This window comes from Anneissia japonica, unplaced genomic scaffold, assembly GCF_011630105.1.
Source record: "Anneissia japonica isolate Jap-2015-1 unplaced genomic scaffold, ASM1163010v1 scaffold2999_len715162_cov194, whole genome shotgun sequence".
Classification (NCBI taxonomy): Eukaryota; Metazoa; Echinodermata; class Crinoidea; order Comatulida; family Comatulidae; genus Anneissia; species Anneissia japonica.
Window position 1 is genome coordinate 1 of NW_022754077.1, and position 13,740 is coordinate 13,740.

General features: G+C 35.1%; 2 protein-coding genes across 3 annotated transcripts in view; both read left to right on the forward strand.

The window, feature by feature from the left end:
- Positions 1-673: 673 nt before the first annotated feature.
- On the forward strand, positions 674-2,072 carry LOC117123057 (tubulin beta chain; the record flags this gene model as incomplete). Its single annotated transcript, XM_033268878.1, is given in 1 exon segment — positions 674-2,072. A coding segment is annotated over 1 exon segment (1,284 nt), but the record flags the coding sequence as incomplete, so codon positions are not given.
- A 6,106-nt stretch (positions 2,073-8,178) lies between these two features.
- LOC117123056 (differentially expressed in FDCP 8 homolog B-like) overlaps positions 8,179-13,740 on the forward strand; it is a 35,979-nt gene continuing 30,417 nt past the window's right edge. Inside the window, exons 1-3 of one of the 2 annotated variants that reach the window (XM_033268875.1) lie at positions 8,179-8,423; positions 9,172-9,681; positions 11,888-12,042. In XM_033268875.1, the coding sequence (XP_033124766.1) occupies positions 9,210-9,681; positions 11,888-12,042 (627 nt within the window). In that variant the 5' untranslated portion in view covers positions 8,179-8,423; positions 9,172-9,209. The remainder of the gene's footprint in view (positions 8,424-9,171; positions 9,682-11,887; positions 12,043-13,740) is intronic. The other variant, XM_033268876.1, reaches the window with a different exon arrangement.

Genomic DNA, 13,740 nt, shown 5'->3' on the forward strand with positions numbered 1-13,740 from the left:
CTTGTCTGTTATATAATATTTTGGGTAGGATATTGTGAATATATTTTTCTTTAAAAATGTATACATAGAAAACATTTTTCATTACACTGCACTTAACCCTTATTTTGAAAATTTAAGCAGTAATATAAGTAAAGTATTATAATTTGTTATTATCTTAATATAGGATTAGGCCAAAAAAATAAATTGATTGTTTGCCCTTTTTAAAAAAATGATAAATAGGGGTGGGTGGAAAAAGTTTTTCTTTTTATTTATTTATTTTTTGTAAATACTCATCAGATGGATTAAAAATAACCCACAGAGGCCTAGAATGGTGATATCTTGCATCAGACAACAACTTTAGTCTAGTTTGTAGGGCATCTGGCAAAAAATAAAGATAAATTCACTCACATTTTTTTTAATTTGTAAAGAATTTTTTTTTTTTTTCTGCCCCTATTTTTTTAAGTGAGTTAGGGGCAGGTGGAGGAGGGAAAACAATTTTTTTTTTTGGCCTATCCAAATTCCGAAGCTTTATACCAATTCATTTTTAATCTTCATTTGCTAATTTAAGATATAGATTTCCAAACAAATAAAATTATGGAGTAGAATAGTTGTTGATTTAATACATATAATAATAAATTCATGTTTTGTTTTGTACAACAATACATTAAATAGACTGTCTTTTTTATACTTGCAGTTTTGGGAAGTGATCTCCGATGAGCATGGAATTGACCCCACTGGTACCTACCATGGAGACTCTGATCTTCAACTTGAAAGAATCAATGTCTATTACAATGAAGCTACTGGTGGCAAATATGTCCCACGTGCTGTACTCGTTGATCTTGAGCCAGGTACCATGGACTCTGTCAGATCTGGCCCATTTGGACAAATCTTTAGACCAGACAACTTTGTTTTTGGACAGAGTGGAGCTGGAAACAACTGGGCTAAGGGCCATTACACAGAAGGAGCTGAGCTTGTAGACTCTGTCCTTGATGTTGTTCGCAAAGAAGCAGAGAGCTGCGACTGCTTACAAGGTTTTCAACTTACACATTCCCTTGGTGGTGGTACCGGCTCTGGTATGGGAACGCTCCTCATCAGCAAAATCCGTGAAGAATACCCGGACAGAATTATGAACACATTCAGCGTTGTGCCATCTCCCAAAGTTTCAGACACTGTTGTTGAACCATACAATGCTACCCTATCAGTACATCAGCTTGTTGAAAACACGGATGAAACATACTGCATTGACAATGAAGCCCTCTACGACATCTGTTTCCGTACATTGAAGCTAACCACACCAACATACGGTGATTTGAACCATCTTGTATCTGCTACCATGAGCGGCGTCACCACTTGTTTGAGGTTCCCTGGTCAACTGAATGCCGATTTGCGAAAATTGGCTGTCAACATGGTTCCATTCCCACGTCTGCATTTCTTCATGCCTGGTTTTGCACCATTGACCAGCCGTGGTAGCCAGCAATACCGTGCACTCACCGTCCCAGAGTTGACACAGCAGATGTTCGATGCCAAGAACATGATGGCTGCTTGCGACCCCCGTCACGGCCGATACCTCACAGTCGCTGCTATCTTCCGTGGTCGCATGTCCATGAAGGAGGTTGATGAGCAGATGCTCAACGTTCAAAACAAGAACAGCAGCTACTTCGTCGAATGGATCCCTAACAACGTAAAGACCGCCGTCTGCGACATTCCACCGAGAGGCCTCAAGATGTCTGCCACCTTCATCGGTAACAGCACCGCCATCCAAGAGTTGTTCAAGAGAATCTCTGAGCAGTTCACCGCTATGTTCCGTCGCAAGGCTTTCTTGCATTGGTACACTGGTGAAGGCATGGACGAGATGGAATTCACAGAAGCTGAAAGCAACATGAATGATCTTGTGTCTGAATACCAACAGTACCAAGATGCCACTGCTGAAGAGGAGGGTGAATTTGAAGAGGAGGAGGAAGGTGATGAAGAAGTTTAATTGAACAGTTTTTAAAATGAGAAGTGTATGATACTATGTATCTGCATATCACTACAGTATTGTTATGAATTGAAGTTGAAAATGAATTAAAAATGCTATGAAATGATGAAATACAGTATGCTTTCTCTTCTTCCTCCCTGTCATGATCTATGTGGTTGAATTTAAAAGATACTGTCCAGTAGAATCTGGTTAAAAAAAAAAAAAAACCTCAAATATTTATTTGCTTATTAAAAATATTTAACAAGTTACTCAGCTTCCAATGAGATTGGTCAACAAAACAATTTAGTTTTTGGTTATTAATAGAAGACTGCTGTTTAAATCAAACTGGGAAAATGATTACTGTACATTCATTGCTAGCCAGTTTAATGGCCTACTATAGCAATTCAAACACACAAACACAGTAAAGTTTTTTGGCTAAATTCTACTTAGGTACTCAGGCCCATAGCATGACTTAATTTGTGAGAGGTTCGTTTTAGTGGAAAGTGGACCCTTTGGCTTGTATGATCTCCGATACACTGGAGAACATTGTAAATTATATCTGCGAATATCAATTTTTCGTTTATAAATGCAGACCTCCAATTTTTGGGTGGTTCATCGTAACCTTCTTAACCCCCCCATGCTACGGGCCTGGTACTGTAAATGACAAAATAATCGCTGCTTCACTTAGAGCAGTATATTTATTGGCGCGTTACAACATACAGTACAAGAGGTTCGACTGCCCCGATTTTGTATGCATGCAATGGAACGTTAAAAAAAGTACTCCCGCAAGATAGGGGGAGGCCTATTAGAATTTGAATACAGTGCAAGGACACGCCCTTTTTGGCAGTACTTTTAGAAATAGGATTACTTTCCAACGAAACCACAGCAGTCAGACCTCTTGCTGCAGTTCTATACTCTATGGCACAATGTGTGTGTTCTTTGGTACAGTATATAATTTGTGCTTGAATGGTGGCGTGTGCGATTTGGAATTGTGGCATAACTATGAGCTCATCACTGGCAAATACATTTTTAATTGGCCGAAGGGACTCCTAAGTGAGCAGGAAAAAAAACAACATACGGCCTAAAAATACCAGAATCGCCCCGTACTCCTATGGAGAGACCCACAGCTTCAGGCCTCATTGTAATGCGAACCAGGAATTGCTGTATTATAATACATGACACGAGTAATTTATCCAGTGATGCTTCATGGGTACGAAGTAAAAAAAATTTTTGTTGTGTTGACCACAATATTACCATATTCGAATAAATGCCCCGCTTTGAATAAATGTCCTCATTTGGAATAAATTCCTCCCTCGAATACACGATGACCCCCCCCCACAACCAAACGACTGTAAACAAATCTAATGGAAGGAACATCATTCTAAACACATACTATTATTACTCCATTAAAATTACCGTACGTTTTTTCTAAAGTTGTTGGGATCAATAAGTCTTTATGATCATGCATTAACACATTTTGACAGTAATTATGTGATTGTAGTTCCACTTTTATCCACTTCACACCAAAAAAAACGTTTTGTAAATAAATAAGATAAATAAAAATATTGCCATTGCATTTGTTCGTGTCTAACAGCAGATTTGCAATACATCAAGGAAACAGACAGAATGCATCAAAGCCAAAAAAAGAGAAAAGAAATGAGAAAGAGGAGGGCATGGTACTCCAAAACAAGCTCATTATTGATTTAAATTCCATGTACCTGCCAGGTACATGACACAGTGGGTCTATACTAGCATTTCTAATAACACCACACCCTCCCCTACTTGGTGCTGCTTTACACGGTGCACATCTCTACTAACATTTTTCTCTGGATAATCCATCCCAGAATTAAAACTCCAAAAAAAAATTATTTGTTTGCCTAGCTCACGGAAAAATAGAGGCGGCGTTTTTGGTCTGACCCAGAGCGTCAATGCTGTTCGTATTTTTGTTAACAGTGGCAGTGCCAGCGGGGTATGGGATTTTTGTTAACAGTGGCAGTGCCAGCGGGGTATGGGGGGGGGNCCCCGCCGGACCATAAAACATAAAAATAGGCCCACACCAAGCCAACACATATCTGTCACAGGCTGAGAGTACCATTTCCGGCCATCCAGAGGTTGCTATTCTTAAAAAAAAAAATCACATTTGAGAGTGGGAATCCCCCTCTCAGCCCCTTCCCCCAGCTCGAGCCTACGAGCTCAATTAACCGTCACTTAGCCCCCACCCAGAAAATATATCCTAGAGCCGCCACTGCTTGTTACCAAAACTTTTCAAACTTTAATAAAAGTGTCCAGCGTTGCCAGTTTTGAACGGACGTGCATGAAATTTTGTACACATGTGAACTAGAGGTTATTTCCGACAAACATTCATCGCCCATTTTTTAAGTTGGACCCCAAGGTTCCCCCTACACCTACAAAACAAAACCGGGGTCTCATTACTGCCATTTACCACCAATAGTGCACGTCGCATGGATGGCGCGGTCGGTTAAGGATGCGTTCTAAAGAACACAAGGTCATGAGTTCGAGTTTTCATTTTGGCAAACAAGTTCTTATTCATGTTCATTAAAAAAGAATATTAATACAGAGGCATGATTCGAACTCGCGACCTTCAGTTAAGGATGTGTTCTAAAGAACTTAAGGTCGTGAATTCGAAACACGTCTTGGTATTCAATTTTTCCCCCCAATTTTAAGAATTTTTTTTTTTTTTTCAATTTTAAGTATTTTAATTTTGATCATTCTAAATACAGTAATTTTTTTTTCTTGTACAGATAAACATTCTATTACCTGTATTTAAAAATTACTGTAAATTATTGCCATTACCAATTATAGGGCACGTCACGTGAATGGCGTGGTCGGTTAAAAATGTGTTCTAAAGAACTTAAGGTCGCGAGTTTGAAACGCTTCTTGGTATTCAATTTGTTTTATTTCAATTTATTTATTTTAATTTTGTACAAATGATCATTCTAATTATTTAAAAATTTCTATCTTATTAGCTCTTGTTAAAAAGAGTTTTTTTCTATTTTTTGTTTACAAATTTTAAAAAGTGATTTTTGTTTTTCTTCATTTTGCACATAAAAGGTGTCTGACGTATCGCCATTCAGGCCTAAATTCATTGTAGAAATTTGATTATGGGTTATATTTTTATTCAGCCTGATGAATACCCTTTGAAAAACAAATCGGTAGTGATACAAGCTTCGTTGCAAGCATTGCAATATGTTAATTTTGGTGACAGGAAAAAAAAAAATTTTGCGCCCGCCCCTCCTATACAATTTTTAGCATTAAAGGGCAAACAATTAATTTTTTTAGGGTAAATAGAAAAAATCGTTAGATTTTCACTTCCACCCGCGTCAAAAATTTGGGAAATATTGATGCGGGAATAAAAAAAAAATTGTTTTGCCGCATTATTTATTTTAAAGAGAGCTTAAAAAAACAATGCAATTTTGTGACTGGAAATACATTTTTCTTTAAAAACCAATAAAATTAAATCAGTTTTTATACAATATGTACAATATTCTTGCCAAATAAAAACAGTCGCTCCCTCATCAATAAAAAAAAAAGCAACATTCCCTTGTTCCGATAAAAAAAAAAATGCCCGCATTCATCACTTCTTTTAAGAAAAAAGACTGATAACCTAATACTTTTTCTATATTCCCTTAGGCCTTACCATACAGGGTTGGCTTTACCCTAAGTTTTGCTAAAAATGGGGGAAGAAAATAACTTCCAAATTTTATTCTAAAAGTGCCATTTCTGGCCATCTAGTAGTGCAATAGTCTGGACATTCTATGTAAAATTGCCTTTCTGCCCCCTCCCCCCACCCTCCTGGAGTATTATTAAGTAAAATAATCTGTATGAATACACATATAAACCTGAATACAAACTTTAATTCAACCAGATCATTTATTCATTGAAATTCAAAGCACAGTTCTGCAAATTGAATAACCTATTTGGGTAATGGTTCCTGTACAGGATACATTCAATGCAATTAATCTAAATTTAGTTATAATTGTCCATCACTGCATATCATACATGCTTGGTAGTCTCCAAATGAATTCAAGAAAAACTGTTGATTTCCAAAAGCTTGTTGACAATCTCCCAAGATGTGCACCATAAAGCAAATTAACAGCATTAAATCTTCTAAACTGCCTCCCCCCCTCTACTAATATATCTTCTTTTCTGACAATCATGAATTTGCTTCTGTAAGGAAAAAGAAAACACAAAAAGGTAACATTAATTTGTTGTAGCGAGTGACAGTAAATTAAAGACAATAAAATAAAAAAAACAACAATGTACATGGAAATCAATTAGAAGACAGATGAAGGTATTAACTAAAAAAAATACACTGCAACCTCTATACAAAGGATTTCTAATCTATTTTATATTTATTGGACCAATAAAGAATTGATTGAATAAAAGTTTTTCCAATGCAAGTTCTTATAGAATGAATCAAATTTGTTTTTACTATTTTTTAGATGCAAACATACATTGAAATAAAATTAATATACAGTATAAGTATAAGATAGCACAAGATAGTTGCACAATATATAAAAGATATAAAATAATTTTAAATTCTGCCTAAAAATATACTGCCACTGCCAACCAAAAACCTTAAAAAATTTAAATAAATCTTTTAATTACTGAATTTAAAGAACCGTAGAATTTAACAACATTCAGTTTTAAATTACTATATTTACAATGAAACATTTCAAAAAAAAATCTTTAAGATTTGCTGTCAGAATTTTAAGGGTATATGCAAAAACTATGAGAATGGGAATATTTATAATATGACTAATGTAACTAGAAATTTGAATTAAGGGTATTGGCCTATTAATAAAAAATATTGTTTGTAAGTATAAAACCTTACTTTCTACTGGTTTTCCTTTTTCCAACTTTACAGCTCTTATAAGTGATTCTTCTTGTTTTAGTGCTTCTACTTTAAATTCAGGTTTCAAAGCCCGTCTGACATAACTAGCGCAGAGATTAGAATACCGGATATAGCTGCAAAATAGATTTAAAAAGCAATATAATAGGCCTACTTTATAGCTTTTCAGTACAAAGAAAGAGGTATGGAAGGAGGGAACGTAGAGGTCAATTCATGTCACTTTCATTACATGAGGACCAAACTTGATTTCAGGGAAATTAAATATATTTTTGTAATATATCCAAAATATATAAAATTTACCAGAAAATAAGCTTCATCACTGCACAAATTGAGAAACAGAGCAACAAAACTAAAATGCAGCGAAAAGGATGGGATGAACAGCCATCTAAGCACCTTTATCTACTTATTTTTATATTATTACAATTCAGATAATTATTATTACCGTAAATTATTATTTATTTATTTCAACTAATATATTTAAACTAATTAATACATACAGCATTAAAAATCGAAATATAAACATTGGATATTTATTGTAATAAAAAGAGCAGTTACTAAATTATTTATTATTGTTTGTTTTTTTTAACTGCTACATGTGTAGGCCTATAATGACATCAAAATTGCAAGGAATTTATTACTATTATTACATTGTAATCTATCAAGGCACCGAATTATTGTGAACCACAAAACATAACAAACACAATTAGTTAGAATACACTGTAACTAATCCCTACTACTACTGTAGGCAAACCAGCCTACTGTACAATCAGTACTGTGCATAGTATTTACAACAACCATTCATTTCAATCCATTCATTGACTGCACTTTAAAAAAACTGAACTAAAAAAATCTAATAATTATAATATTATTAAACTAACAACAAAAATAGGAAATAATATTAATATACTACATACAGATCACTCCATTTTTATGCAAAAGGTTACTACTACTACCATGGAAGATAGTAAAATAATACAGCCATGCCATGCTACTACTAACTCATGCTTGCTAAGCTAGTCAGCCTAGCGTAGCCTGACTAGGCTCATCCTGCGACCTGGTGCTGTGGCGAGACGGGTGGTTAGGCAGGCCAACGAAGGGATAGGGAGGCCTAGGCCTAGCTAGGCCTAACAGAAGCCAAGAGCAATGTTAAAATAATTAAATAATTATGTTAATTTTCTATAACTTACGTCAATCCTGCTTGTCTCCATGCTGCAACCATGTTGATATTAATGTTATTGTAAAGAGTTTGGTTAAATATTGAGAAACTTTCTCGCTAAAGTCGTTCTCTGTGATCGTAAGAAGTGGATGGAGGTCACAACCGGTCAGAGAGTGGCCTAGTAGGCCGGCGGCCAGAGCAATATTTTCTACATAAAAATTAAATTAGGCCTGGAATATAATGAAAGAAAACATAAAAATTACAAATCATAGTAATTATTTGGCAATAATATATATGTTATACAATTCAAGAACATTAGCTTTTACAAGCTATAATAAACTATATAAATTTTGTGAAATTTCATAATTCAATAATGGAAGTCAAAGGTCAATCGTTTTCGAGTTAGTTTATTTATGTTTTCCAACTTGAGAAATAACAAAAACAGCAACTGAAGAAAGGTACTTAAAGATTTCAACTCTTTATAGTTAAATTTTTGAATTGACGGTTACTGATTCAATGTTGGTTACTTACATGCTTTGTAGGCCGGAAAGGTTTAGGACTAGGCCCTAGGCCTACCTACTGTCCTACCTTACTTACAACTAGTCCTAACGTACGCTACGGTACGGGTCTGCCTAGCTAAGCCTAGGCCTAGCTTAGGCCGACTAGTACTACTTTAGGCTCAGGGACAGGAGCGAAGACCAGGCCAGGGCTAGGCTAGACTGAATGAGAGGCTTAGCTAGGACGCGTGCAAAACTGTGATTTTGGAACCCACCATGGCTAACTAAGGTGGATTATGCTTCTTCCTGTGTATGCATTGCAAATCATTGATTTACAGTTGCAGGTAACTATAAAGTAGTTTCACACAGGTGTATGCAGGTTAGGCCCCTAGGCCTAGGTTTACTTGGTTGCAGGGAGGGCCACATGAATTGAAGGCTGCCTTAATCTCCTAAGATTAGGCTTAATGGCTAGGAAAAACATGTTATATTATTTTGTTAATTTCTTAATTATGAAAACATGATGGGCACATCACACAAATTTGTCACATAAAATTTGGTATGGTTAGAGCTTAAAAGCACTGCTTTCAGTAGCAAAAATTCATGTTTGGTGCAGCACTTAATTAATCACTGACAATTACTGTGTTCTAGTCATGCTCATAAACTAACTTCAATGCCAGTGATTATTTGATTATATATTTCTATATCTCAGTATCTTCATTCAGGACTTTGGGACAGAGAAGTATTACAATGCAAGGCAACTCAAAAAATAAATCAAGGTCGTTTTCAAACTCAACAAATGTCAAAACCTATGACAGTGCAGCAGCGGTGATCAAGTTCAGCGGTTCAACCGACTCAAACTCTCGCATCTCATCGTCTGATGATGATGATTTTGAAAAAATAAAACCAATAGGCACCGATCCACCACCAGCTGAGGAGAGTATTATTGTGGGAACTCAGAATGGGAAGACCTTAAATGCAGAGAAGGGAAGAAGTCATAACAAGCATAAAAGCAGATATGAGTCAGGTAGAATTATGGATGTACCCACCTTGTTTGTAAATGATTCCCCTGAGTCTGTTGAGCATGCTAGCCCTAGTGTGGTGTCACAATACACACAAAGAAGATTTAATCCTTTTACCAAGTTTCCTTATATGGACGATGGCCATTTTGGTAACTATAACACTACTGATGTACTAACGAAGTCTAACATCAGCACTCTAGGTATGTTGCCATGTAATCACCTTAGAGGCAAGACTTTTTGTAGATCTTGTGTAGCGTGTAGCGAAACCCATTATCTGCCAATAAATGTTTAAATTGTAGAAAAATGGAATCCAATTCAGTTTTATGTACACAAATGGACGTTTTCTCAACTTCCCTTAGCAAAGAAAGAGGTGAATTACATAACTGAATCCTTGATAATTGAATCAAAAGGATGCAAGTTTTAAATTATATATTTGGTTTGCTAACTAGAAAATATGCTGCCATGAAAAAAAAAACTTGGAATTTCTGGAGAAAAAAAATTTTAAAATCATTTTTATTACATTCCATGAATTTTTCCCAAAAACAAGTTTATTAAATATTTCTTCTGTGCACTGCTTTTAAATAAATATAAAGCATTTATCAATTTGATTACTGTTGTAATGATCACATTCATTGTGTTCATGTGAGATAAGATCTTGAGTGAGGGCATAAGGAGCATCTTTATTAATTGTTTGTACCTTGCACATTATTTTCTGCCCTCCCTCAGACAATCTCTTAGAAATATGCTAAACAAGGTATAAAAAAAGTCTTGCTTAATCATGGTGTTGGATTCTATAAGGCTGTCTTCTACTAGGCGAATTTATTTGCACAAATCAAAAGCGTTAGTTTGCTTCCTGAGCTCTGATTGGTTGCCCATTTTTTCGCTTTGTAAAAAAAAACTAGAAACAGTTTGAACAACTGATTTCGCTCTAGTTAAAGTCTGATAGAATTGTGAATGTGCATGCACATGAACCAACTCTTTTAATTCGCACAAATCAATTCACCTAGTGAAAAACAGGCTTTAACATCAGAATCTTTTTTTCATGTTTTTTTAATGCAGAAAAGGATTTGGTTTGTTCCACTGGTATTCTTAAATCATCATTTACTTTTCTATTTTATTACAATTTTGTCATTTCTACATCACCATTTTAATAGTAGATCATGACGTAGGCCAAAAAAAAAAACTTTTGTTGCCCATTCCCAACTGACCAAACATTTTTAAAATCTTGAGTCAGTTTCAGTAGAAAGGCATCCATAATGTGTAGGCAAAAACAGAAATACTAATTTGTGTTGCCCAAGAATTTCTGACTTGGCTGCATTACTTATTGCAAAAAGTTTGGTTTGGCATTTTTTTTTTTCTTTTTTTGCAAAAGAGAGATCAATACACTTGATGAAAAAAATGCAGAAATACTATATGCGTAGAAATTACAGTAGGGCCAGCAAAATTTTAAAAATGTTATATTTGCTGACCAACCATGATTTCAAAATCACTGTGACTTGGGAACCCACATTTTTTGGCCTGTTGATGATCTAGAGATAACTAGTGATTTTGTGTATGGTTTTTGTGAACACGTCCATTATTTTCAGTGTCACTGATTATTTTTGTTTTATATTTATTCTGTATGATTCAAAGGCATGTTGACTTCTAAGTTTGTTGTTGGTTAATTTCAGTAAAATAATGATTTTGTGATATATTTTAAGTGGCGTGTTGACAATTTTCCTTTATTTTTACCTATCTGTACTTATCATTGTTGCCTTCATTATAATAATCCCCAGCCATCATACATTGCTTCTACATATCACAGACGTCAATTACAGAGGCTGCTTTTTAGTTTTGTTGAAGGTCAGAAACCTAATATAATTGAAATTAACCATTTAACAATCTTTTATTACAGGATTGAAATTTATAGCATTAGCACAACAAAAAAATAACAACTTAAACTACAAATATGTGTATACTAGCCTCTGCTGATTATTTTTCACCTCCAAAATTTCAATCATACATACAAGGAAATGCTCAAGTGTTTACATATTGGGACTATTTCATTAATCTGTAACTTGAAAATCAGTTCAATTGGTTGATTGATATCAGGTAATTACCAGATCATTAACTACATTAACTAAAAACAATTGATCACTGGAGGCTGGGTTTGAATATCTTTCAAATACAAGGCCGCCACTCGCATACCGGTACCCCAAATTATACATCCCTGGGTACAAGTACATTCAAATACTTAAGCTACATCCAATATACCTGTACCCTAATATATGCATCTCAGAATACGATCATTCATATTCTAAAGGCTGCAGCCCTCATATCCCAAACTGTGCATCCCGAGGTAGGATCGTTCATATCCTAATAATGTACAGTATTAAGACATAATTCTGTTTTGTCAAATGCATGCAGGTCATCCATTAAAGGCCCAATTAGATGTTAAGGCTATTGATGAAATGAGTGATTCCAGTGATACAAACTCCGTCTTTTCACTTGATGATTCACAATTTGCTGACATCACCGATGAGGATCTTGGCCTATCAGAGGACCATTTCTCTCGGCCTGAGGTAAACTATACATTTCTTTTTGTAGGCAAGTTTTTTTGTTGTTAAATGATATTTTAGAAAACAAAATTCAATATTTTATTCAGTTTATGTAGCTTTCTGATGATACAGTAGGATCTTGAGTGATGGCCCAATACACCTTATTACATTTTTACCTGACACACATTTACTTTATTCATCAATACTATCTAATTTTTCATTTTTATCTTCTCATTCTTCATTTTGAAGGTTTTTTTCCCTGCTTTTTCTGACACAGTTGCAGTTTTATGGATAATATAATTAAAGTTTTGTTAAGCAATGATTGGTAAAAATACCTGCATTGATTTAATGTTTCAAGGAATAAAGTTATTTAAATAAAGAATAAAATCAGATAAAAATTATTACTAAACTCTATTATTATAAATTTTAATACAGTAATTGCCATTTAAAATACTGAATGGTTTAGAATGCAGGTTCCCTTTGACCTTTTGTAAATAATGACAAGTCAATAATTGTGTAGATTTTCATTAGTTGGAGGAGGTAGTGGACTCTTTCGTATGACTCATGTTCAAATATTCTGATGCATCATATGAATTAAATCATGTTACGATGGACACAGGTTTTTTTTAAAAACAAGTTTATTAAATATTTCTTCTGTGCACTGCTTTTAAATAAATATAAAGCATTTATCAATTTGATTACTGTTGTTTATCCATGATCACATTCATTGTGTTCATGTGAGATAAGATCTTGAGTGAGGGCCTAAGGAGCATCTTTATTAATTGTTTGTACCTTGCACATTATGCAAGTAACTTGAAAATCAGTTCAATTGGTTGATTGATACCACCTTATGGTGAGTCGAATGGCCGAGCGGTTAGCAGGGGCGCCGCAAGCTATAGCCATAATATCGGCGCTGGTTCGAACGGCACGCTCGCCTATGGTTCTGGTGGTAGAACAAGTCTTCTCGGATAAGGACTATTAATCCGTAGGCCCAGTGTATACAATGGCTCGTGTGCACTATAAAGAACCCTGTACATCCTTAGAGACGAGTAGGGGGATACCCCGGTGTACTGGAACAGACAGCCCCTGTGGTGGACGACGAGAGTTGCTGGTACCGGGTTACCGGGTAGCACAGACACGAAGGGACCCTTAGGGGCGAAGAAAGTCATTGATCGAGTCACTAGTCCACATTTCAAGCGCCCTGAGCATCTTACATTAGATGGATTTGTGCGCTATATAAAACTACACTATTATTATTATTATTTTCTGCCCTCCCTCAGACAATCTCTTAGAAATATGCTAAAATAGATTTTCATTAGTTGGAGGAGGTAGTGGACTCTTTCGTATGACTCATGTTCAAATATTCTGATGCATCATATGAATTAAATCATGTTACGATGGACACAGGTGACTCATCTAATTATGCGAAACATTCAATGCAAGCAACATGAAACAACTTGATTGAAAATCTCTCATTATAACCTGGATTTCTAGTGAATATTTTTGATGAGGAGCCCCAGATATATTTTCATTGAAAAGTAACATCTTATTAAGTGCAAATGTCTTAGATTTTGATTACTGTACTGAATGATTTGACTACAGTATATCCAGCTATTTTAGAAATGCACTTTAATTGAAATGTACATGTACTACAGTATATGCTGTCAATATGATGGGAGGCCTACTGTATTGTAAAATTAAAATGTGATGTCTCAGATACAG